This window comes from Solanum pennellii, chromosome 1 (genome assembly GCF_001406875.1).
Source record: "Solanum pennellii chromosome 1, SPENNV200".
In the NCBI taxonomy this organism is placed as follows: domain Eukaryota; kingdom Viridiplantae; phylum Streptophyta; class Magnoliopsida; order Solanales; family Solanaceae; genus Solanum; species Solanum pennellii.
The window spans coordinates 104,482,308-104,504,714 of NC_028637.1; the positions used below are offsets into that span (position 1 = coordinate 104,482,308).

Below are 22,407 nucleotides of genomic sequence, written 5' to 3' on the forward strand. Positions count from 1 at the left end.
AACACTCAGTCCAAATTTCAGCCCGATCCAACGGTTAGTTAATCGGGAAACACGATCTGAACGTTGCTGGTCGGAGAAAAGACTGCAGCAAAAGAATCCTTTTCTTTCTCTCTTTTTCTCTTGTTGAAAGCTCTCTCAAAAACCTCTCTTATGTTTTAATGTCTTTCAAGGACAATACCAATGAGCAATTAATTATTCTCTCAAAACCATCCTCTATTTATAGAGTTGTGCTTTTCCTTATAAAGCCAAAACCAACTACAAATAGGATTACTATTCCAATCCTTTTCCTAATAGAATTGGAAACCAATTAAGGAGAATAATTCCAATCCTTTTCCAAGTAGGATTAGGCCATGGACCTTTGGCTGGAACATGGGCAATAGCCCAACATTTAGATGACCTAAATTACTTAAAATAGTCTAAACCTGTCACTTGCATTTAGGTTATGCTGGTAACCTGATAAAAAATCCTAGCTTAGCTGATTTCATTTCTTTGAACAGAGAAAAAGTATCTACTTTTTATCACAAATCTTCATTCCGGTATGGTGTGTACATAATAACTCAACGATATCGACAAAAACTACCAAAAATCAAAACAGAAAGTTGATTACTTTAGAGTTTCTTTTGAGCTTCAGGATTAATAAAAACAAATGACACCACTTCCCAAAGATTGCCTGTAAATGGTTCGCTGGCAAAGCACCTAACTTAGTCAATAAACTTCAACAGTTAGTACTGCAATCTTTCATTTTAAATTTTTTGAGTTCTACTGCTTGAACACATCAACTTTTGTGTATGAAAGGGACAATAAATAACTATAAACGCTACATGGATTCAATTCTTTCACCACTTGTAAAATCCTACTTTGAAAACTACTCGGTCCAATTACTTGAGACTTGGCGTATTGCTTTCTCGATGATGAAGTTTGATTAAGATTGACTTGTAAAATCTAATGAAAAATGATCTTTAAAGTGGTTGATGGGTTTTTCACCGTAAGACACTATTTTTAATACGACTGTTATGATTGAAAAAATATTTATACTGTCGTGAATACATTTTAAAAATGAAAACTCGTTGAAGCAAATTATAGTAATAAACTAATGTCGCTACAATATTTATTCTTTGTTTGCTCCTTTAAATATGGACGCTGCCTATAAAAATGTTTGCTTACGCCATGGATTCATATAGCTTTGGAACGCTGGAAATAAATAGTACTTCAGGTATTGGTATAATATAGGATTTCAGGCTTTGGTAAGGCTGGAATATTTGGGGATGGCATCTCCAGAAGGTGGCTCGTGTAGTTTCACCAGCTAACTGATCATGCATGAAGCATAAGTTGTTTCTATCATTCTTTTGGAGAAGGTGAAACAGAGGTAATTGAATCATTTAATGTGCATTAATTAGGATGAATGAAACAAAAAGCAAATAAGTTAAATCACCAGTTTGGTTCTACATAAAAAATGTGAGTTCACTCCATTCCGTGGCACTTAAATATACTAGTTCATCCTTTATTCCACACTCTTGAAATGTAATGGAAGATATTGGTTACTATAAATTAGGAAGAAAAAACTGTGACGGAAAGAATGGACAGGAACTAAACCAAAGTAAAATATATCAAAGCTTTCTTACACGGTATGTATAGAAATACATAAAATATTCATATAGTATAATACTATAATAACACAACAAACTCGGTACATCCAATTCAAATACTACTATAAAAGAATTAAAATTTCTGCTCCTAGCAGAAAATATCCAATACTATCTCCATGTCGCAGCTCATGTGGCAAACTTCATAGAGTGAGATGGAAATCTCAAAACATCAGTTGGGTACTTTCAAATAGAGTAAAAGCAGCATATAATTTACTCAAGGAGTAGCGGGTTTGTATGGTGGAGAAAGTGAAGGAAGAGTTGGTTTAGGTAGTTCTGGAATTTCAGGCTTTGGCATAGTTGGGACTTTTAGCTTTGGAAGCTCTGGGACTTTTGGCTTTGGTAGTTTGGGGATTTCAGTCTTTGGGATAGTTGGTACTTCTGGCTTTGGAAGTTCAGGGAGTTTTGGCTTTGGTAGTTCTGGGATTTCAGGCGTTGGCATTTTTGGTACTTCTGGCTTTGGAAGTTCTGGGAGTTTTAGCTTTGGAAGCTCTGGGACTTTCGGCTTTGGTAGTCCTGGGATTTCAGTCTTTGGCATAGCTGGTGCTTCAAGCTTAGGCATTGTTGGGACTTTTAGCTTTGGAAGTTCTGGGGCTTTTGGCTTGGGTAATTCTGGAATTTCAGGCTTTGGCATAGTTGGTACTTTTGACTTTGGAAGTTCTGGGATTTCTGGCTTTGGTAGTTCTGGGATTTCTGACTTTGGCAGAGTTGGTACTTCAGGCTTTGGAATTGTTGGGACTTTTAGCTTTGGAAGCTCTGTGGCTTTTGGCTTTGGTAATTCTGGGATTTCAGGTTTTGACATAGTTGGTACTTCTGGCTTTGGAAGTTCTGGGACCTTTGGCTTTGGTAGTTTTGGGATTTCTGGCTTTGGCATATTCGGTAGCTCAGGCTTTGGTAAAGTTGGAACTTCAGGCTTTTTCATAGCTGGAGGAACCTCAGTCTTTGGCACTGCTGGAATTTCTGACTTTTTCAAGGGAGGAAACTCTAGTTTTGGCATTGCGGGTATCTCAGGCATCTTTGGCTTTGGCAAAGTTGGTAACTGGGGCTTGGGGAAAGTTGGTAGCTCAGGTTTTGGAATGGTTGGAAGCTCAGGCTTTGGCATAGTTGGGATTTCAGGCTTTGGCAAGGCTGGGAATTTGGGGAGTTCTGGTTTAGGAATCTCAGGGAGGGGCGTCTCTAGGAGGTGGCGCGCAGTCGCTTCAGTTATGTTGCCATAAATGAAGAATAAATTGAGTAATGCAAGTAATAAAAGAGAGGATAAGTGGTAATACTGAGCCATTTTTCTGCAAAATCTTAGAAGATTAAAGAATATGTGTGACATTGGCTTCAAGTATGTTGCTTTATATAGTTTTTTAAGAATGCATGCAATATGGACTTTTAGGATTTCGTTTGTTAGACAGGGACCTTAGTAGTTGAATTTCTCATCAAACTAAATTACAGCTTATAGTCTGCTACTCAAAAGTCAATGTAGATGACCTAAATTACATAATTGTCTGAACCTGTCACAAGCATATTGGTTATGCTGGCAACCGATTTATTTATTTGAAAAGAATAAAATTATTCATTTTTTAACCGCAAATCTTCATTTGGGTGTGTACATTATAACTCGATAAAACCAACATTAATATAATGGTACTAACTTCTACTCTCTTCATTGTTACAAATAGCTCTCACAATGTGTCTTCTGGGAATACTGCTGCATCCTCTACATTTTCCTGGAACACCCATTACATCTCTTACTAATTATTATGCACATATTTTTTAAATTTTATTATTGATGTAATTATAATTAAAAATCCTACACAATTAAATTTATAGCTACTTTTTATTTCTTAATTTCTCTAATTAACTTCAATTTGAATCAACCATGTTTTAATATAAATTTTGTAAGATTGTCTTCAATTCTTTGAGATGTTTTATTTTTCAAGCTCAAACTAATTAGATTATCAAACAATTAGATTTTGAAAAATATTGTCTTAACTTTGAAGGTCTTCTAAGAGTAACAATCATTAAAATATTAGTTTTTTTGTATTTAAAAGTATTATGAAATATTGCATAAGTGAAAAGTGATACTCTAATTGACATATTCAATCAAGTAAAGTCTTAAATTTTATTTTTGAATACTTTTAAAATAATCTTGATAGTTTATTTAATAATTGATTCTATTGAAAAAGTTTTCAAAACTATAATCGATAAAAGAGATTTAAACATTTGTGTTGTTATGTAAATTACAATAGTTATATATATATATACTATTTTATATTTTTACAAGAAATAATATACTATTAATTGAAAAAAAATATTATATTATAATTAATTTTAATATTTTTTTAGAATTTATGAGAATAAAATATATAAAAATATATTAGATAAATTTACTTTACTTTTTCTAAATCTTGGCTTTAGATCACACATCGTATTAAGTCACCCCCTTGTTATATGGTTTTCATGAACAATGGACTTAATACTAAGTTTTATTCACATGACCTATTAACAAACAAAACATTAATTAATAACATTTACATACTTTTCAAATTCTAGTATTAATAAATGTCTTCAATGTCTTCTTTCTTAATTAATATCTGTGTGATTGTAGTTGAAGAAGAAAATGGTGACGGGAGATTTAATAGTGATAAAGTAGAAAAAAAAATTGACGTGAGAGTTTAGACAGAGCTAATAAATGTGAACTTCCATTTAGAAGATTTGGTTGGTGTAGTAATTGTGTAGTTTATCTTTGTTCATTTGATTTGATTTCAAATGTCATGATATAAACTAATGAAATTGTTACTTTTTTTTCTAGCTTTTTTTTAAAAAAAAAATCTCTTTTTTTCTACAATTTTTTTTTTATTTTCTTAAATATAAATTATTCATATGTATATATAGTATAATAATATTTATGTAATGAAGAAAATGTATATGAGATCATATTTTGAAATAACTATATGTTGTGTTACTTTTGTATATTTTAATTTCCTCAATCTTTCTAGATTCTCTATATAAATTCTTGTTATTTTTTTTAATAAAGAACTTTTGAACTTCTTAATTATGTCCTAATTATTATATTTTATTTTATGATAATTTTTTAATATAAATTAAACATTTTTAAGAATTATGAAAATGAAACACACAAAATATACAAATGATATTTAAGAGAAAATTAATACTAAATAAGATGACGAGATATCAATTATAACTAATTTAAATTTACAATTTTATTAAGGGAAGTGCTAAATAGCCATAAAATTTGGTTAAGTTCCGCCAGAAAATTTAAAAATTAAAAAAAAAATTATTTTAAAATAAACTTTTTTTTTTCATTTTTTAGTTAAAAGAGTAAAAATGTTTAAAATCTAAAATAACATAGACAAAAAATCATTTTGGTCAAAAAAAAAAGTCTTTTGTTAAATATGAAATACATTAATAATTATGCATTGATTTATTATAAAATTAAATAAATGAATTGTCAAAATTTAGACCTTTTGATTAACAAAAGCCTTTCTAGATAATTGAATAGGATTATTGTTTGAGAAAAAAAAACAGCAGTAAGGAGCTTTTTCAGTTCTCCAACATTCCTCAAAGTCAAGAGAATATAATAAAATGAGTTTATCCAAGTAAGTTATACGTCAAGCATTAGGCTAATTCATGTATTATTTTATATAATATAATCTATCAAACGATCTCTTATGGTGGTCTTCAACTTGTCTCTGTTTAGATGTTTATCGTCCATAGCCCTGACAGAAAGTGGGGATCGAGTGGATCTAAAGAAAGATAACAAACAACAATCTGCATTGACAGAGCTGGCAGTAGCTAATAAACTTGCCCACTGAAGGGGTTTGATCCCATGGACATTGGCCCATGCTCACGAACCATTTGGAATGCATAGATTCTCAAGTAACAAAAAATAGTTTTTTAATTGAGTTAATGGGTAGTATTGTGAATAAATTTGGATCTGGTTGTATGTGGATCGATAAAAATTATGCGATATATTTAATTTATGATAAAATTAGTTGAATGACCTTATTAATATAATAAATGCATAAGTTATAATGATTTTTACTAATGCAAAACAAAAGTTGGATGATTTTACTAGATAAATTTTAAAATTTGCGTGAACTTTTGAAACATTAGCCTGAACTAAACAAAAGTAACATTAGATCAGAGCTCTATTACACATACTGTATATATAGAAAGTAATAAAATACTCATAATGACATATCAAACATGGTACATCCAATTCAAATACTAATTAAAATTTCTACTCCTAGCAGAAAGTATCCAATACTATCTCCATGTCACAGCTCAGGGCGCAAGCTTCATAGACTCATATGGAAATCGCAAAAATATCAGTCGGGTACTTCCTACTAGAGTGAAAGTAGCATATAATTTACTCAAGGAGTAGCGGGTTTGTATGGTGGAGAAAGTGAAGGAAGAGTTGGTTTAGGAAGTTCTGGAATTTCAGGCTTTGGCTTAGTTGGGACTTTTAGCTTTGGAAGCTCTGGGATTTTTGGCTTTGGTAGTTCTGGAATTTCAAGCTTGGGCATTGTTGGTACTTCTGGCTTAGGAAGTTTTGGGATTTCAGGCTTTGGAAGCTCTGGAACTTTAGGCTTTGGTAGTTCTGGGATTTCAGGTTTTGGCATTGTTGGAACTTTTAGCTTTGGAAGCTCCAGGGATTTTGGCTTTGATAGTTCAGGAATTTCAGGCTTTGGCGTAGTTGGTACTTCAGGCTTTGGAAGCTCTGGGACGCTTGGCTTTGGTAGTTCCGGAATTTCATGCTTTGGCATAGTTGGTACGTCAGGCTTTGGAAGCTCTGGAACTTTAGGCTTTGGTAGTTCTGCGATTTCAGGCTTTGGCATTGTTGGGACTTTTAGCTTTGGAAGCTCTGGGGCTTTTGGTTTTGGTAATTCTGGAATTTCTGGCTTTGGCATAGTTGGTACTTCTGGTTTTGGAAGTTCTGGAACTTTTGTCTTTGGTAGTTCTGGTATTTCGGGCTTTGGCGTAGTTGGTATTTCAGGCTTTGGAAGCTCTGGGGCTTTTGGCTTTGGTAATTCTGGGATTTCTGGCTTTGAAAGTTCTGGGACTTTTGGCTTTGGTAGTTCTGGGATTTCTGGCTTTGAAAGTTCTGGGACTTTTGGCTTTGGTAGTTCTGGGATTTCTGGCTTTGGCAGACTTGGTAGCTCGGGCTTTGGTAGAGTTGGAACTTCAGGCTTTTTCATAACAGGAGGAACCTCAGTCTTGGGCACTGCGGGGATTTCTGACTTTTTCAAGGGAGGAATCTCTAGTTTTGGCATTGAAGGAATCTCGGGCTTTGGCATACTAGGAAGCTCAGATTTTGGCNGGATTTCTGGCTTTGAAAGTTCTGGGACTTTTGGCTTTGGTAGTTCTGGGATTTCTGGCTTTGGCAGACTTGGTAGCTCGGGCTTTGGTAGAGTTGGAACTTCAGGCTTTTTCATAACAGGAGGAACCTCAGTCTTGGGCACTGCGGGGATTTCTGACTTTTTCAAGGGAGGAATCTCTAGTTTTGGCATTGAAGGAATCTCGGGCTTTGGCATACTAGGAAGCTCAGATTTTGGCATGGTAGGGATCTCAGGCATCTTAGGCTTTGGCAAAGTTGGTAACTGGGGCTTCGATAGAGTTGGTAGCTCAGGCTTTGGTATGGCTGGAAGCTCAGGCTTCGGCACAGTTGGGATTTCAAGCTTTGGCAAGGCTGGAACTTTTGGGAGTTGTGGTTTAGGTATCTCAGGAACGGGTGTCTCGAGGAGATGGCGTGCAGTTGCACCACTTATGTTGCCATGAATGAAGAATATATTGAGAAATGCAAGCAGTAAGAGAGATGATACGTGGAAATGTTGAGCCATTTTCCAGCAAATTGTAGAAAAGCTAAAAGAAAATGTGTAAGAGTGGATGTGGCATTGGCTTCAACTCTGTTGCTTTATATAGGTTTTTAAGAATGCCATTACAAGGACTTTTAGGATTTTGTGATCTGAGTAGTTGAATTTCTCATCAAACTAATTAGCTTATAGTTTGGTACGGTACGTCAAAAGTCAATGTAGATGACCTAAATTGAATTATAGTGTAAACCTGTCACAGGCATATAGGTTAGGCTGGCAACCTCATAAGAATTCTTAGCATATGTGATTTCATCTCTAAACTAGTTATCAGAATTGTAATACAAAATAACTTCCTTTCTCGATCATAGTCGTTTCGTCCTTGATATTTTCTTTACAAATAAAAACATAGGTAGGCAAAAGAGTGACCCTTCAACTTTCAAGTCTACTGAATCTAAAACAGAAAATTGTCTGAGTTTACAGATCATAAACTAATGATAATGGCTTAAACTTGGAACACATAATCCTCTGCTATCCTATTCTACACAGTACATAATAATGGAGGAGTACTGCAAGTGAAACATTTTGAACAGTATATACAATCCTCCAAGAAATGAAATGAAGTCAATAGCTGAAAGAATATCATATCAAATTCATATAAAAGAACTGTTGATGATATAACCAAATAGATAAAAGTGTTTAATGCCTCCGTCCATTGCCTTAAAGTTTTGGGTTGGAGACATTCACTCATATGGTGTCCATATTCAAACTTTCGGTAAATCAGTCTTCACAACTGTTTCTCTCTATCTACTCTACGCTTAGGACAAATATCCTTCTACGGACCATCATCACGCCATGCCACACTAGGCTTCTCTCTTCCTTCACTCTGCTTCATATCCACTCTTCAGCCTTCATGGAAAAAAGAAAGTACAAATAGCAGCAAAAAATAAAATACAAATCAGTCCACTGGTAAACCATATAACCAGGCTACATACGCAGGATTGTGTTAAATATACTCGTCACTCGTTGTATGTGTACAGAAATGTTTATAATGTCCTAGACCACTCCACCCATCAGCTTAAACTTTTTGGTCGAATACTCATATTCTTTCTCAACTAGAATCCTCATGTGCCTATTCCATGCAGTCATTTCAACTACCAAACCACATTAAGCATGCAACACAAAATGTTCAATCCTGTTTACTACAACTGCATTTGTCCATGACACTTATACTAGCATCGTCCATTTAAACCATATCGGCCCTACATAGAGTAAAATATGTTATTCTGAAACTAACCATAGCCACTTACAATTTTCTTTTCAAAGTTAAACCAAACAGAGAAAAGAAATACTTGCTACTGAACCCTGAACATATTGCCACTGAACTCTGAACATATGAAAGAACGGCAGCCATATCATTTTGAAGTTTTAACCAATCAAAGTACATAAACATCCCTGTGAATTTTATGGTCCTAATGGAAAAGAACTGCTTTTATCTCCACCTGAGATTTTGGTGGTTATTCCTTGTGTGCATTCAGTTTAAACCGACCCTCCGGAATTTATTTGTTATTAAAAAAAGAAAAAGTGGATTCAGTATCACTGCAACATAAATGGAATGAAAAGCAGATTATAACTTCTCATAGAGGTTGTATCGCAGGTTAAAATTGAGGCTGGAAACAGCAACTTTAGTAACTTTAGACTTTCCCATTACACCAACTCCAACTGAACCAAGTTGGAAGTAATATAAGAACTTATCAGAACAAAACTGAGTTTATATCTGACTTAGCACACAATCATTGTGGGGACGTCACTTGCAAACACATAAATAGAAGAGAGATCTAGCCAACCTTCAAATTGCATCATCTACCGTGCTCATTAAGTCATAAATGCCTACACAGCTCCTGCGACCAATGACAAGTGTGTTCTCTACCTGCATAGAAATGAAAGCAAAGTTGAAAAATCCTTTAACCATCATTTTAGATGGAAAAATGAACCAAACACGACAATTCACTCCCCGACCACCATCTCCAAAACAAGAGCTCAGACAAAGAAACGAGGAAAGCAAAGAGAAGAAAGTATATAAAAAGAGAATTTGAATAGGAACCTCATGCGACCTCATTGTTAATGAATGAAAGTTCAATTATCGTCACAAAATTTACAATTTCTGATGTAAATCCATTTCACAAGTTCTTACCGTGATTTTGGATATCAACGAATTCCAATCCATAATTCATTTATAGATCTCCAAATAGTCTAGTAGCAACATCATGCTAAATATTGATTGAGAGATTACATGTTGCACCAAATTCCATTCTCCTAAACAATTAAAGAATATAGGGAAAAGGGACGGATTTACCCCGAACTTTAATAAATGGTACGTCTATGCCCTCCGTTATACTTTGCGTACACATATGCCCCTACCGTCCAATTATAGGTACAAATATACCCCTCTTACTAACGGATTCCTATTTTTTTTACACGTGTCTGAATCCTATTAAACTACCCGTTTGAACTTTTTTTTAACCCGTAACCCAAATATCCGCCCCATAACCCATAACTCACCCAATACACACTAAAGGAATCTTAATTAGAATACCCAAATTAACATTCAGCCAAGTATCTTTTGCAATGCCCTTTCCAATTGGTTTAGAATTATTAGTAGTTCAGTACTTTTTATGACATAATAAGAAATGGAAGGAGAAAAAAAAACTAAATACCGCACGGAGTTGCCACTGCTAGTAAAGGCAATTTCCTGCGAATGGAGATGCCAGTGCATTTACACTCATATCCAAATCCTCTTTTTCATTCCTTGTGGTAATGCAAAATTGAACTCGTTCACAAGCCTTGCTAATGCTAGCTCAATTATCACAATAGCAAAAGGAATTCCTGAGCAACCCCTGCTGCCAGCTTCAAACGGAATCAACTCAAAGTTTAGTCCTCTGAAATCAATATCACTATTCAAGAATCTCTTAGGCCGGTACACCTCTGGTTCATCCCATGATAATGGGTCTCTTCCGTTGCCCAAACATTAATGAGGACTTGAGTTTTAGCAGGTATGTCATAGCCTAGTACTTTTACGTCTTCCATTGATTCTCGAGGAACCAGTATTGGAAACGGTGGATTAAGCCTGATACTCTCTTTAATTACTGCTTTGAAATATTGCATATTTCCTAAGTCGTCCTATGTTATCTCTACTTTCCCTTGGGCTAATCCTCGCACTTCAGTCTGTAATTTCTCCATGGCTCTTGGATTCCTCAAAAGCTCAATCATTATCCACTCTAAAGTTGTATATATTGAGTCCACGCCAGCAATAAACGAGTCTGTTGCAAAAAAAGTTGGTGTGTGAGATATTTGGGTGAATGTTAATTTGGGTGTTCTAATTAGGATTTCTTTTAGTGTGTATTGAGTGGGTTAAAAAAAAGGGTCAAATGGGTAGCTTAATAGGATTAAGACACGTGTAAAAAAATAGGGATCCGTTAGTGAGAGGGGTATATTTGTACCTATAATTGGACTGCAAGGGCATATGTGTACGCAAAGTATAACGGAGGGCATAAGCGTACCATTTATTAAAGTTCGGCGGTAAATCCGTCCCTTTTCCCAAGAATATAAGATCTGGACATTGTTACTGTATGAAGGTGACAGGAATGCAGAATCTTGAAAAAAAGGGGAAGTTCTAGAAAGTACCATGTCGGAAGATTAATGGGGGCAAGACTTGCTCACTTTAAAAGAATTAACACCAAAATGACTATCTGAATTTGTCACCAACGGACCATTTCGGCACCAAAAGAAAGGAACCAAAATATATGTACTGAGAATGCAACCCAGAATGTATACATCCTTGGCAATACAAAACATGATTATCAACAAGGAACAAAGGCAAGTATTAGGAACAGATACTTGTTCTTCGTAAGGACTAAGAAGGCACTGGACTTGCCACACTGTGAATTGCAGAGGCTTCACCTGATTGGAAACCTTCCATAGTTGACGGACACATGCGAGAGTCCACACAAACAAGCATGACAAACTTCCCTTCAAATTGTACGTTGAAACCTCAGCACTAAGCTATGAAATTAAAGTGAATTACTGACTGAGTGTGTGTAACAAGAAAATATATAACAGCTGCAGAAGAAAAGTTACCTTTCTTCTTGGGAATATGCAAGATTTACTTCCCTCTTAAAGTCACTTGTTACACTTGGACTGCCCTTAGAGAGGCTTGCCTATAACACAAGACAATCTCAGGAGAAAAGGAATAATTCTCATCAACAGATGTTTCATGTGCAAGCAGGACAATGAAACTGTAAACCATCTCTTTTTGCACGCGCTGCAAGCAGTTGGCTTATGGAATTTGTTTTACCCTTTATCTGGGCTCCAATGGGTAATGCCCTTCTCCATGAAAGATGCCTATGTAAGTTGGTCACTGTGGAGTAGATAAAACCGTCAAAAGAATCTGGAGAATAATCCCAACAGTTGTTTTTCGATGTCCCTGGAACGAGAGAAATAGCAGATGCTTTGATGGAATCTTAACTCCTACTAGCACACTCATGGCTAGATGTTTAGAATGTTTATTCAGTTCGCACTTTCTTTCCCCAGTTAACAATGGGGATAACAATTTAGATTTTGTTAGCTCCATGTCTTTAGCTTAGTAGAATATTCAGGAAATTCTTTGGCTGTTTTACAGGTTTAGGCCTAAGTTTGCTTCACGTTTTGTTTGAAGCAACTTCTTTTTCTCTCTTGTAATGCTATTCTAATAAGATTTGATTACCTTACGAAAAAAAAAAATAAGATAGCACCTATTGGTGATGTGAAGCTCTTCCTTGTAAATTGTCACGTCTCAAACAAACCTCATTTGCTGCCAACCAAGAGACATTGCACTTCGACTGGAGCCTTAGTTTTTCCAGATCTGTCTCCATGGTCAATTTTTTCCTTGAACATTTTGTTGTCAAAGCTTTTAAAAGATCCAAAACCAAGACTTATAATCATGTACAAAGAGAAATGGGGCAAAAACTTGTAACATTGTATGCGGCAGAGGAGTCCCTTTAATTTAAATGGAAGCTTAGCATATATCAAAAATTTATCCTAAAAGATTCAAACATGTTGGCCTTTCTCACAAGGGAAAAAATCAAAACTATATGAATCTATTACTTGCAAGTTGCAAGGGTTAAGATCCTGGACTCTTAGCAGTTAGCTCCAAACAAGCAACAAGGATACATAAAAGTAACCAATTGCCTGAGAAAGTAGAAAAACACTTGGTTTCAAGAAAACAGAGTTCAAGATAAAGTTAAAACTTATATAGCACAACTGAAGGGAAAACAAGAACAGGCAAACAAGGCCCTCTGAGAACCTATGTGATCTTTTAAAAGATAGAAACATAGGACACTGAGGATAAATGATTTAAGCTATACAATAAGAAAACCAAGATTACTGATGCAGTCTGGAGATTAGAGCTAAAAGCTGATTATTGCAATTACTTCAATGCAAACTAGCAATACATTAGCATTACAATGAAAACATCAAGGCCAATGCCTGAGTAGCTTTTCATCCCTTACTAAAACATACAAAAGACAAAAGGAAGCTACAACTAGAACAAAAGAAATGCCTTACTTCGCTAGGCAGCCTTAACCTTATCATCACCCACAGCATTGAGTATAGGAAGACTGCTTAGGAATTCATCAAGACCTTCAAAAAACTCAATCCCTTCAATGTTCCCATCCTCCCCTGTTCCAGCTCCATTGCCTTGGCCCACCCCAGGTGCAGGGGGCTCTTCAACCTCATTACTGAATTCCACATTCAAATCCAATTTCCCAACATCTTTGGTAACCCTTCCAGCTTGCCTTCTGGCATTACCAGCTCTCTTGCTTGATTGAGCTGTTGTAACATTGGGCACTTCTACACCCCCTTGAGTCACTGAAACATCTTGCACATCATCACCAGCATTCCCTACAACATTCTTTCCCTTGTCAGATTTCTGCATCTTGGCCTTCTTTCTCCTAAACCTTTTACTTTTTCGTTTCCCACTCTTTGCCTTCTTCATCTTATTATCACCCTTCCAATCCTCATCTGACTCCTCACTCGACTCTGATAATCCCAGAAACACATCCTCATAATCATCAATATAAACTCTCGGAGCAGATGGCTTTCTTACACCTCCATGTTTATTAAACATGGGTGCAAACGGAGTCCAGCTCGAAATATTGCCTTTGTATTTCTTAAAAATCTCCAAGGAAAAACCTAAAGGCATAAATCCCCAACAACAGAAATAAGCTTCTTGTCCCTCTATAATTGGCGGTGGCGAGGCAATCTTTACAGCCTGAAATGCCCTCTTGCACTTTTGACACCTCAAAGTACAATCCACGTACTCTAAAGGATACTCATACATCAGATAACAATAAGGACATGCAGTCCAGAAACTAGGAACAGCAGGACTTGACGCATCTGCACCCCTCTCTTTTCCCCTGACATTGTTGTTACTACTACTAACAGAATGATTTTGATTGTTCCCAAAAAAAACCTCATTGTTAACATTGCTGTGACTAGTATTAGCAGACTGATTTTGATTGCTCCCAAACAAACCCTCATTGTTCACATTTCTATTGGTACTAGCAGACTGATTTTGATTGTTCCCAAACAAACCCTCATCGTTCACATTTTTAATAATAGTAGCAGAGTGATTCTGATTGTTTCCAAACAAACCCGCATTGCTCGCATTTTTACTAATACTAGCAGAGTGATTCTGATTGTTCCCAAACAAACCAGCATTGTTCACATTTTTACCAGAGTGATTTTGATTGTTCCCAAACAAACCCTCATTGTTCACATTTCTACTAGTACTAGCAGAGAAATTTTGATTGTTCCCCAACAAGCCCTCGTTTCTTTGTGGTGCCTGCTTATTACCTTGCTGATGTACAGAAACTACTTCTTGTTGCTCTCTTCTCGACTCCATAGACGCTACTCGATGTTGCCCTCTTGTCGAGTCTACAGAAGCTACTTGCTGTTGCCCTCTTGTCGACTCTATAAAAGCTACTTGCTGTGGCCCTCTTGTCGACTCTGCAAAAGCTGTTTGTTGTGGCCCTCTGGTCGACTCTGCAAAAGCAACTTGTTGCTGCCCTCTTGTTGATTCTGCAAAAGCTACTTGCTGTTGCCCTCTTGTGGTGCTTGATCCAAAGGTAAACGGGTGTTGTTCTCTGTCCGGACTTAGCATAGTAGAGCTTACTGGCTGTGTTTGATTTCTGCTCAGAAATGTTACAGGTTGCTGCTCTCTGGTCAAGCTAGTCACAGAAGTCATTGGCTGGGGTTGTGGGTCTTGAAGAAATGTTACAGTCTGCCGCTCTCTGCTTGAAGAACTCGGAACAGAACTCACTGGATGCGACTGTGGTTGACTCTGAAAAATCATAGAACTTTGCTGCATGAAACCAACTGGGTTATTAGTCGGAGGTGGAGGAGACGATACAGGGTTAAGGTTAAGAAAAAACCCAATTTCTTTATCATAAACACTTCTCCTAAAAGCGTTTGAAAGAACAGACCAAGCATCAACAACAAGATGAAAAGCATGGTCAGAGAAAGGGAAATTGTTCTTCTGAGGGTTCAATAGGAGCGCAAGACGTCGGTACTGATTAGCGATAAGTTCAGAATCATGGGTTTGGTTGGAAGGAATTTGAAGAATAGAGTAGTAATCAAGATGCTGGTTGTTGATCCGCTTGTCGCCGGCGATTAGGGTGTCAACGATTGCAAGAATTTGGTCGGCAGGTAAAAGGGTCGGGTCGGATTCATGGGCACGGGTCGCAAACGATTTGCTTCCAACTAGGTCACGGTTAGTCAATAGCTTCTCGGCAATTGATAACCACCGTATCGCCTCCGCTCTCGACGTATTTCCAGCGCCGTTCATGAAGAATGGATGTTCCATTTTTGAGTTTTTCAACTTCAGTTCCAAGAAATGAAAGAAATTGAAGTGAAGAAGAAAGAAAAGAGAGAGAGTAATTAAGTACAGCAGTAGTAGTACTATATTAACTGCTATGAAGAAGGACACAAGTTATTAGATACAAAATGACATAAAGGCCACGTGTTTGTAGACTTTATAACCATGAAAATATCCTTAGATAAAAGGATAAAAAGGTAAAATTAAAAATGTTTACTGTGGTAATCTTGTTAATTACTATCCGTTGTTATTTGTTTCAATAAGATCATACGAAATCTGTTACAACTATGATTATACTTAATTCAAAGTGAGTTAAATTAAGTTATCAACTTAAGTTAAAACTATATATCTATATTAAAATATTTAATTAATATTTAGCAGTATATAGGAGTTGAATTTATTGCATATACACACAGTTGAACAATGAACGACTCACACGTGGCAGCTTAAGAATGTATAGTGGAAAAGACAGTTTAATAATAGTAGAAAATAATTTACAATATTCTTCTTTTTTTCTTTTCCCTAATTGTATAGTGTGATAATACATAGCTCTTCTAGAAAGAAAAAGAGAAGTGTTGTATGGTTGACTATTTTCCAATTCAAGAAAAGTAACTAAATTTGTATATTATCTTCGTTCACTTTTAATTAGCATAATTTTATTTTTCTTCGTCAACATAATTTTATTTTTTAGAACTAGATAATAATAATTTTAACTAACATTTTATAATGTATCTTTTTATTATATGAATATGCAAAAAAAATAGAATTATAATATTTTTCATATTGTTTTTGAATATCTCAATTTTTTGGTTAAAATACTAAATTAATATTGTCTAATTTAACTTTAAAAAATAATCAAATTGACTTTCAAAAAATGTAAATGACAATTAAAAGTGAATAGAATGAGTATCGTTTAGCAACCATAACAATTAAGAGTGCCAAAAAAAGCGGGTTAAATTTAATTTGAAGGATTAAAATGAATAAGTTATTGAATTGCTTAACTGTTATTTGAATTAGAATTAGCTAACAAATGTTTAATGATTCAAAATGTTTATTACTTACCAGGTTTAAATTTTTATAATATGTATAACTATCTAATATAAGTTTTGTGATCTTTATTATGGTTACGGAAAAATGGTCAAAAAAATACCCTTAAACTATCCGATATAACTTATTTATATCCTTAAGCTATATTTTGGCATAAAATCTACCCTTCCTGACATATTATTGGGTCAAAAGAATGTGGATGCCACATTGCATGCCAATAGGGTTCTACTGCCACGTAGATTAATAAAATCTCTAAAATCTAATTTTCCTCTCATTGCTTTCCAGACACGATTTCACCCATTTCCCCTAATTATCCCCTCGTTTCTCCATTTCCCTTATAAACGATTTCAAATCATCAAAGTCGTCAAATTTAAAGCATTGAGACAACAATGAATCTTCTTGCATACGATTTTTCAAGTGAAGATTCTGACATTATCTCGAAATCTATGTCAGCGTCGAAATCGAGAAATATGTGAAATCATTTTTTACCCTAACTGTGAAATGAGGGGAAAGGGGTAAGGTGAAATCGTTTCTAAGGGAAAAGGAGAAATGAGGGGGAAATTAGGGGAAATGGGTAAATCGTATGGAGGAAAAAATTAGATTTGGAAGTGGGAAACGTTTGGGCCTTATGTGGCATGCAATATGGTATTCACGTGGCATTTAACAACTTCTCTTAATAAAAAGATACTTTTGACCCAATAATTTGATGGGAAGGGTAGAGTTGAACAAAAATATTGTAGGGTAAATATGAGTTGTTTCCAATAGTCAAGGGATATTTTTGAGTTTTTTTCCTTATGGTTATTATTGGATATTGTTTTGAAATATATTTTGATAAAATTTTCACCGATCTATTTGGTTACATATTTGTCCAACTTTTAGATGTATGAGTGTTAATCTTGTGGTTTAATTTAATTTCGAAGTTATCGATTGATCTTATTGATTATTAATTCATAGATATATTAAACTATTGTAAATCATTAAGATATTGATTTTTAATCTTTAACGACTTAATAATCGACTGTCAAATTCTGATTGTGATATGTGAAGTTGCTCTTTGTTTGTACCATTAGAAACAAACTTTATAGAATTGACTATTCAGCCTGAGATACATGAGAAATGAATGAAACCTTTTAGTGAAGTGTCTGTATATAACTTATCACTTAACTAATTAAGAATAAATCTTAAAATGTGTTGTTATGAGTAGAAAAATAGTGTACACGTACAAAATTGTATTCATTTTATATAAGGGAAAAGGCTCAAATATGCCATCGAACTTTCAGAAAAGGTTTATTTATGTCATCAGTTAAAAGTTTGGCTCATTGATGTCATTACCGTTAAAGAAAAGGCTCATTTATGCCATTATTTTTTAAGGGTGGTTTGCAAAACCATTTTGACACGTGAACAATTATAATTCGGCCACGTCATCAATTTTTTCAATTAAAAGAATAAAAAAAAAAAATCAATTTTCATTCAGAATTTTGATTTTTTTATTTAAAAAATTGATGACGTAGTCAATTTTAATTAGGCCAAGTCATCAATTTATTAAATAAAAAATAAAAAAAATTAATTCAGAATTATGATTTAAAAAATTGATGACGTTGCCGAATTATAATTGACCACGTGTTAAAAATAGTTTTGCAAAACCATTATTAAAAAATAATGGCATGAATGAGCCTTTTCTTTGATGATAGCAACATAAATGAGCCAAACTTTTAATTGATTACATAAATGAGTTTATTCTAAAGGTTCAATCAAACATGAGTGTGCAAACTTACAATTGTAAAGTACGTATTTTGAAGCTGAAGTTTCGGGAAAAATTGACATAGCATGACATGTGATAGTTAAAATTGACAATAAATAGCCCACTTATAATATTTTAGCAAAAAAAAAAAGATTTTTGAAAAAATCTATTTGGCATTTATTAGCCATTTTTACTTTTACTCGAAAGTGGGCGATTGGTTTTTCTTCTAAAAAGTTATTTTATTCCCTAATTTTCTCCTAAATTCACTGTCCTTTATTTATTGAAAAGTAAAAAATTATTTTTTCTTCTTCTCTCTTTTTATTTTAAACAATTCTTTGTTAATAACGACTCTTTCAACATTTTTTACCCCCTTCTTAAAATCTTTTTACAATTTCTTTATACATGCATATATTCTGTTTTGCTTAAATTTTCTCTTCCGTATTTACGTTCACCCAATGTATGTATCTGTAATATTCAAAACTATATGGATTTTTTTTTATTGTGGAATTGAAGAATTCAAAAATAATTGGGTAAAAATTGAGATTATAATGTGTTGTTTTTTTATATTTATTTTCATGGGTAAAAAGGATCTCATAAATTCTTCTGAAAAAATAAATTTAAGTCTATAATTTTTTTGGTAGAAGTACAAAACAGTAAATGTAGAATCTATTTATAGAGTTCTATTTATTGCAATTCTATAAATTTTTACAAGAGAAAGCATTTGAAGATGTTTCATTTATAACGTCATTTGATTTGAATTAGTAAAATATAACACATATAATACTTGTATATATGATTGTGTATACATTGGTATAAAGTCATTCAAGTCAATTTAATGTATATAACTACTAATTGAACCAATACACGAATTAGTCATGTTGAATGTTTACATAAATGTGTATATATTGCAGCAGAAATTAACCATACGTTTAATTATATACAAAAACTAATTGAATGAATACACAATATTTTTATGTATACACAATCGACAAAGTATACATAAATTTATGATGTATTCGTAAATATTCATTGAGTGAAACATTATGAATGCATATTGGACTGATCGAATACATTACCGAATAAACTTGTTATGTAAGAGCGTGTGTGTGTATATATATATATATATATATATAAATATTTTATAGGATGTATTATGTATTCATAATTGTTTTTTTAATTGATAATACGTTGACGTATTAAAAAAATTCACTTTAAATTGAACATCATTCGAATAGAATAAATATTTTTATCATAGATATTTCGGAGAAAAAATTCTTGTAAACTTGACATTCTGTCAGTACAATTTTAGTGTTTGTGGTGTTGAAACCAATAGGAATGAAAAGTCATCGATTTTATAATAAAATTCAAAAGAATTAATAGAAGTATCAACAAAATAGAGAATTTGAAATCAATATCCATATTGATAAATGATAATCACCGCTTCTATGGAACAATCTACAAATTATTATTACTATCTCATTCTCCATTATAATGAATCAAAATAATTAAAGGTGTCATTTATATATTAATGCTTTTATTTGCTCTATGTTATTTATTTATTTTTAAGATATACTAACAATGGAGTTGGGTTTGGAAATTTAAGAATACCTGAAATGCTAACTTCCGTAGCTATAGGAATTAAAACCACATAAGAAAAATAAATCCACATCTTCTATTTATTGCCAGTTGGTTGCCCAATCAAAGTGCTTTTATCTATGATTTAATTCTCTTGAATATAAGTTTAGAGAATTTTTCATTACATAGGAATTAAATTTGCTCTGCTCGATATAATGTAAGACAAAAAATTTATGATATATATGATGATACAAATATATAGTTTATCCCGTACAAAATATTATTTATTAGTTTGATGTCAAAAATCTATAAGACCACCTCCTTTTTTTCCCTTGAATTATTGAAGCACAAAAATTAAACCACGCAAAATATGGCGTTTTGTTATGAATGGCCTTTTTTTGGTTCATAAAGCACGTGTACTGAAAAGTGTGAAAATATTGGACAAATGAAGCTGAGTGGTGCCAATATTAGTCGGTCACTTTGAACCAAAGTCTTACGGTCTCCATTTTTAAAAAATAAAAAATGGTAAAGTGAAACAAAAAGGTGAATCATCTAACACGTAGTATTTTAAGAAAATAAAGAAAGTGTTATTAGTTTTAAGGATATAGGTGAACTTAAAATATGAATGAAAGAGTACTTTAGACACCAATAAATGAATAAAAATATTTTTGTAATAATTCAAATATATTTTTAATTCTTTTCGATAAATTTTTTGAACCATATATATTTGTCCCCAACTAAGAGTAAAATCAATTGCTAAATAGAAAACGTGTAATTAAATGAAAAATATTCGTTATTAATATTTCTGCGATACTAAATAGTACTAGTAAGTCCAAACAAAAGATAGGTTTTTGTTACTTTTTTTTTGTGTGTGTTTCCATGTTCTTTATGTACCTAACTTTTTTTTTTCCATTCAATTTCCATGTACACTAATATCAGTGGATCAACATTGGTCCTGAGATGGTCCTCCTCAATGGTTCAGGCGGCACATTTACTCTCTGACGATCTTGCAAAAACTGGTTAACAAAGAAAAAGTTATGTCAAAGTTCTTTAAGAAATTGAAATAACAAAATTGTAAAGATACGATGCTTGGATCTAATTCAAACTCAAAAGTTAGTTCACGAGAAAAGAATTGTCTAAGTTCATATAAACAGACTATTACTCAGCTAATATGAAACTTTAATTCATTCTAAGATTTTTTGACACCCGATCCTTGCTCTAGTTGGGCCTAATTGTGAAGGAGATGTTGGAATGGGTTAACGTTTAAGAATGGACTAGTAATCTGTTTACGTAAAATTAAGCAATCCTCCATGAACTATTTTTAATGTTTGAATTAGGTCTAAGTATCATATTTGTACAAAAATAGTGAAGAAGTGAATGATTATGGTTAATAAATTTTACCGTAACCATTTTTTTCAAGAAATCATTCTCGATGAGAAGCTCCAAATGTTGAGACTCCAAATATGCTTCACGAGCCTTATAAACATAATCATGGACATAAAATAAAAAACAAAGGATAATAGAAAATCATACAAATTAAATTAAATAAAAGAAAGCATACCAGTCTCATCTCATGTGTTCTAGCAGCCACCTCTCTGTTTTTAATTTTTTGTTTAGCCATTTTGATTAGCCTTTGTTCTTCACTCATAACGACTCCTCTGTATTTCCTTTTCTGTCTCTTTCTGCGATGGTTGTTAGCTTTAGTTTGGCCACAGAAGAAATACCTTATAACAGGGCTCGAGGAATCATTTGGATTATAAGATGGATGTGAATTGCCAAAACTTGTGTATTGCGAGGCCATTTCCTCAATCATCCTTTCAGTCTCAACTACATTTTCTCCCAATTGATCGATACTGTCATTGGAATTTATTGATGTTTTTGTTGCTGGAGTGAGTTTTGTTCTTTCAAATGCTTCAAAATCCTTGGAAATTTGCAATATAGTAGTCGTACTTGATTGTCTATCATAATTTGAGAAGCCACTTGCCATGCCATAAACGTTACTATAGCATCCAAAAGGACTGTTAGATGGATGCACATTGCTAGAGTCCATTTCTTCGATCATCTTTTCAAACTCGTGTACATTTTCTTCCAATTGATCAATATCATTATTGACATCTATTGATGTTTTGGTTGTTGAAGGCAACTCTGTACTTTCAAAAACTTCAAAGTCACTAGATATTTGCATAATAGTGGATTGTGCATCATAGTGAAGATAATCATAATTATTTTGGGCAAAGTAATTGTCCATAAAGTCTTTAAAATCTACATCATCTATGGACTTCTTTCTCTTATAATTATTAAAAGCTTGATAGAGCTTGTCAAGTTGGTCATCCATTATCAACCTATCCAAGTCTTTGTCTTCTTTTTTACATGTAAAATTCAAGTCCATGGCTTCATGAAGAAAGTTTTAGTCAACAAGCCTTAATTTTTGTTGGTTAATTATGGTCTCCTTAGTTTCTGTTTCTATTTCTATTTAGCACAAGGTGTGTGTGGGGAATATATTCTGCCACCAAGTATTGAAGTTTTTGTTTTTAAACCCTTTTATGCAATATTCCAGAAATATTTTGAAGTTGCAAAATGTTCCATTTTCTGGTCTTGATATATAAAGGCTAACAAGGAACACGAATATCATACAATAATTGTAGTCGGCAGCTGCAAAGCATTGGG

General features: G+C 33.7%; 3 protein-coding genes and 1 pseudogene across 5 annotated transcripts; all 4 read right to left on the reverse strand.

The window, feature by feature from the left end:
- Nucleotides 1-1,567: 1,567 nt before the first annotated feature.
- Nucleotides 1,568-2,949, reverse strand: LOC107015929 (protein PELPK1-like). The gene has a single exon (XM_015216380.2). The coding sequence runs from the start codon at nt 2,920-2,922 to the stop codon at nt 1,861-1,863; it is 1,062 nt and encodes a 353-aa protein (XP_015071866.1). The 5' UTR covers nt 2,923-2,949; the 3' UTR covers nt 1,568-1,860.
- A 2,772-nt stretch (nt 2,950-5,721) lies between these two features.
- On the reverse strand, nt 5,722-7,551 carry LOC107014321 (protein PELPK1-like). Of its 3 annotated transcripts, none has more exons than XM_015214206.2 (2): nt 7,028-7,551; nt 5,722-6,742 (listed from the first exon to the last, which is right to left on the reverse strand). In XM_015214206.2, the coding sequence occupies exons 1-2, from the start codon at nt 7,493-7,495 to the stop codon at nt 6,029-6,031; spliced, it is 1,182 nt and encodes a 393-aa protein (XP_015069692.1). In that variant the 5' UTR covers nt 7,496-7,551; the 3' UTR covers nt 5,722-6,028. The 3 variants fall into 3 exon arrangements, with proteins under 3 accessions (XP_015069692.1, XP_015069698.1, XP_015069666.1); XM_015214212.2 differs by having other exon boundaries at nt 5,722-6,694; nt 6,980-7,551; XM_015214180.2 differs by having other exon boundaries at nt 5,722-6,790; nt 6,980-7,551.
- Nucleotides 7,552-7,890: 339 nt separating this feature from the next.
- Nucleotides 7,891-12,375, reverse strand: LOC107025987 (annotated as a pseudogene).
- Nucleotides 12,376-12,848: 473 nt separating this feature from the next.
- LOC107008371 lies at nt 12,849-15,484 on the reverse strand. The gene has a single exon (XM_015207380.2). It carries the CDS (start codon nt 15,363-15,365, stop codon nt 13,071-13,073), a length of 2,295 nt encoding a protein of 764 aa, XP_015062866.1. The 5' UTR covers nt 15,366-15,484; the 3' UTR covers nt 12,849-13,070.
- Nucleotides 15,485-22,407: the final 6,923 nt, after the last annotated feature.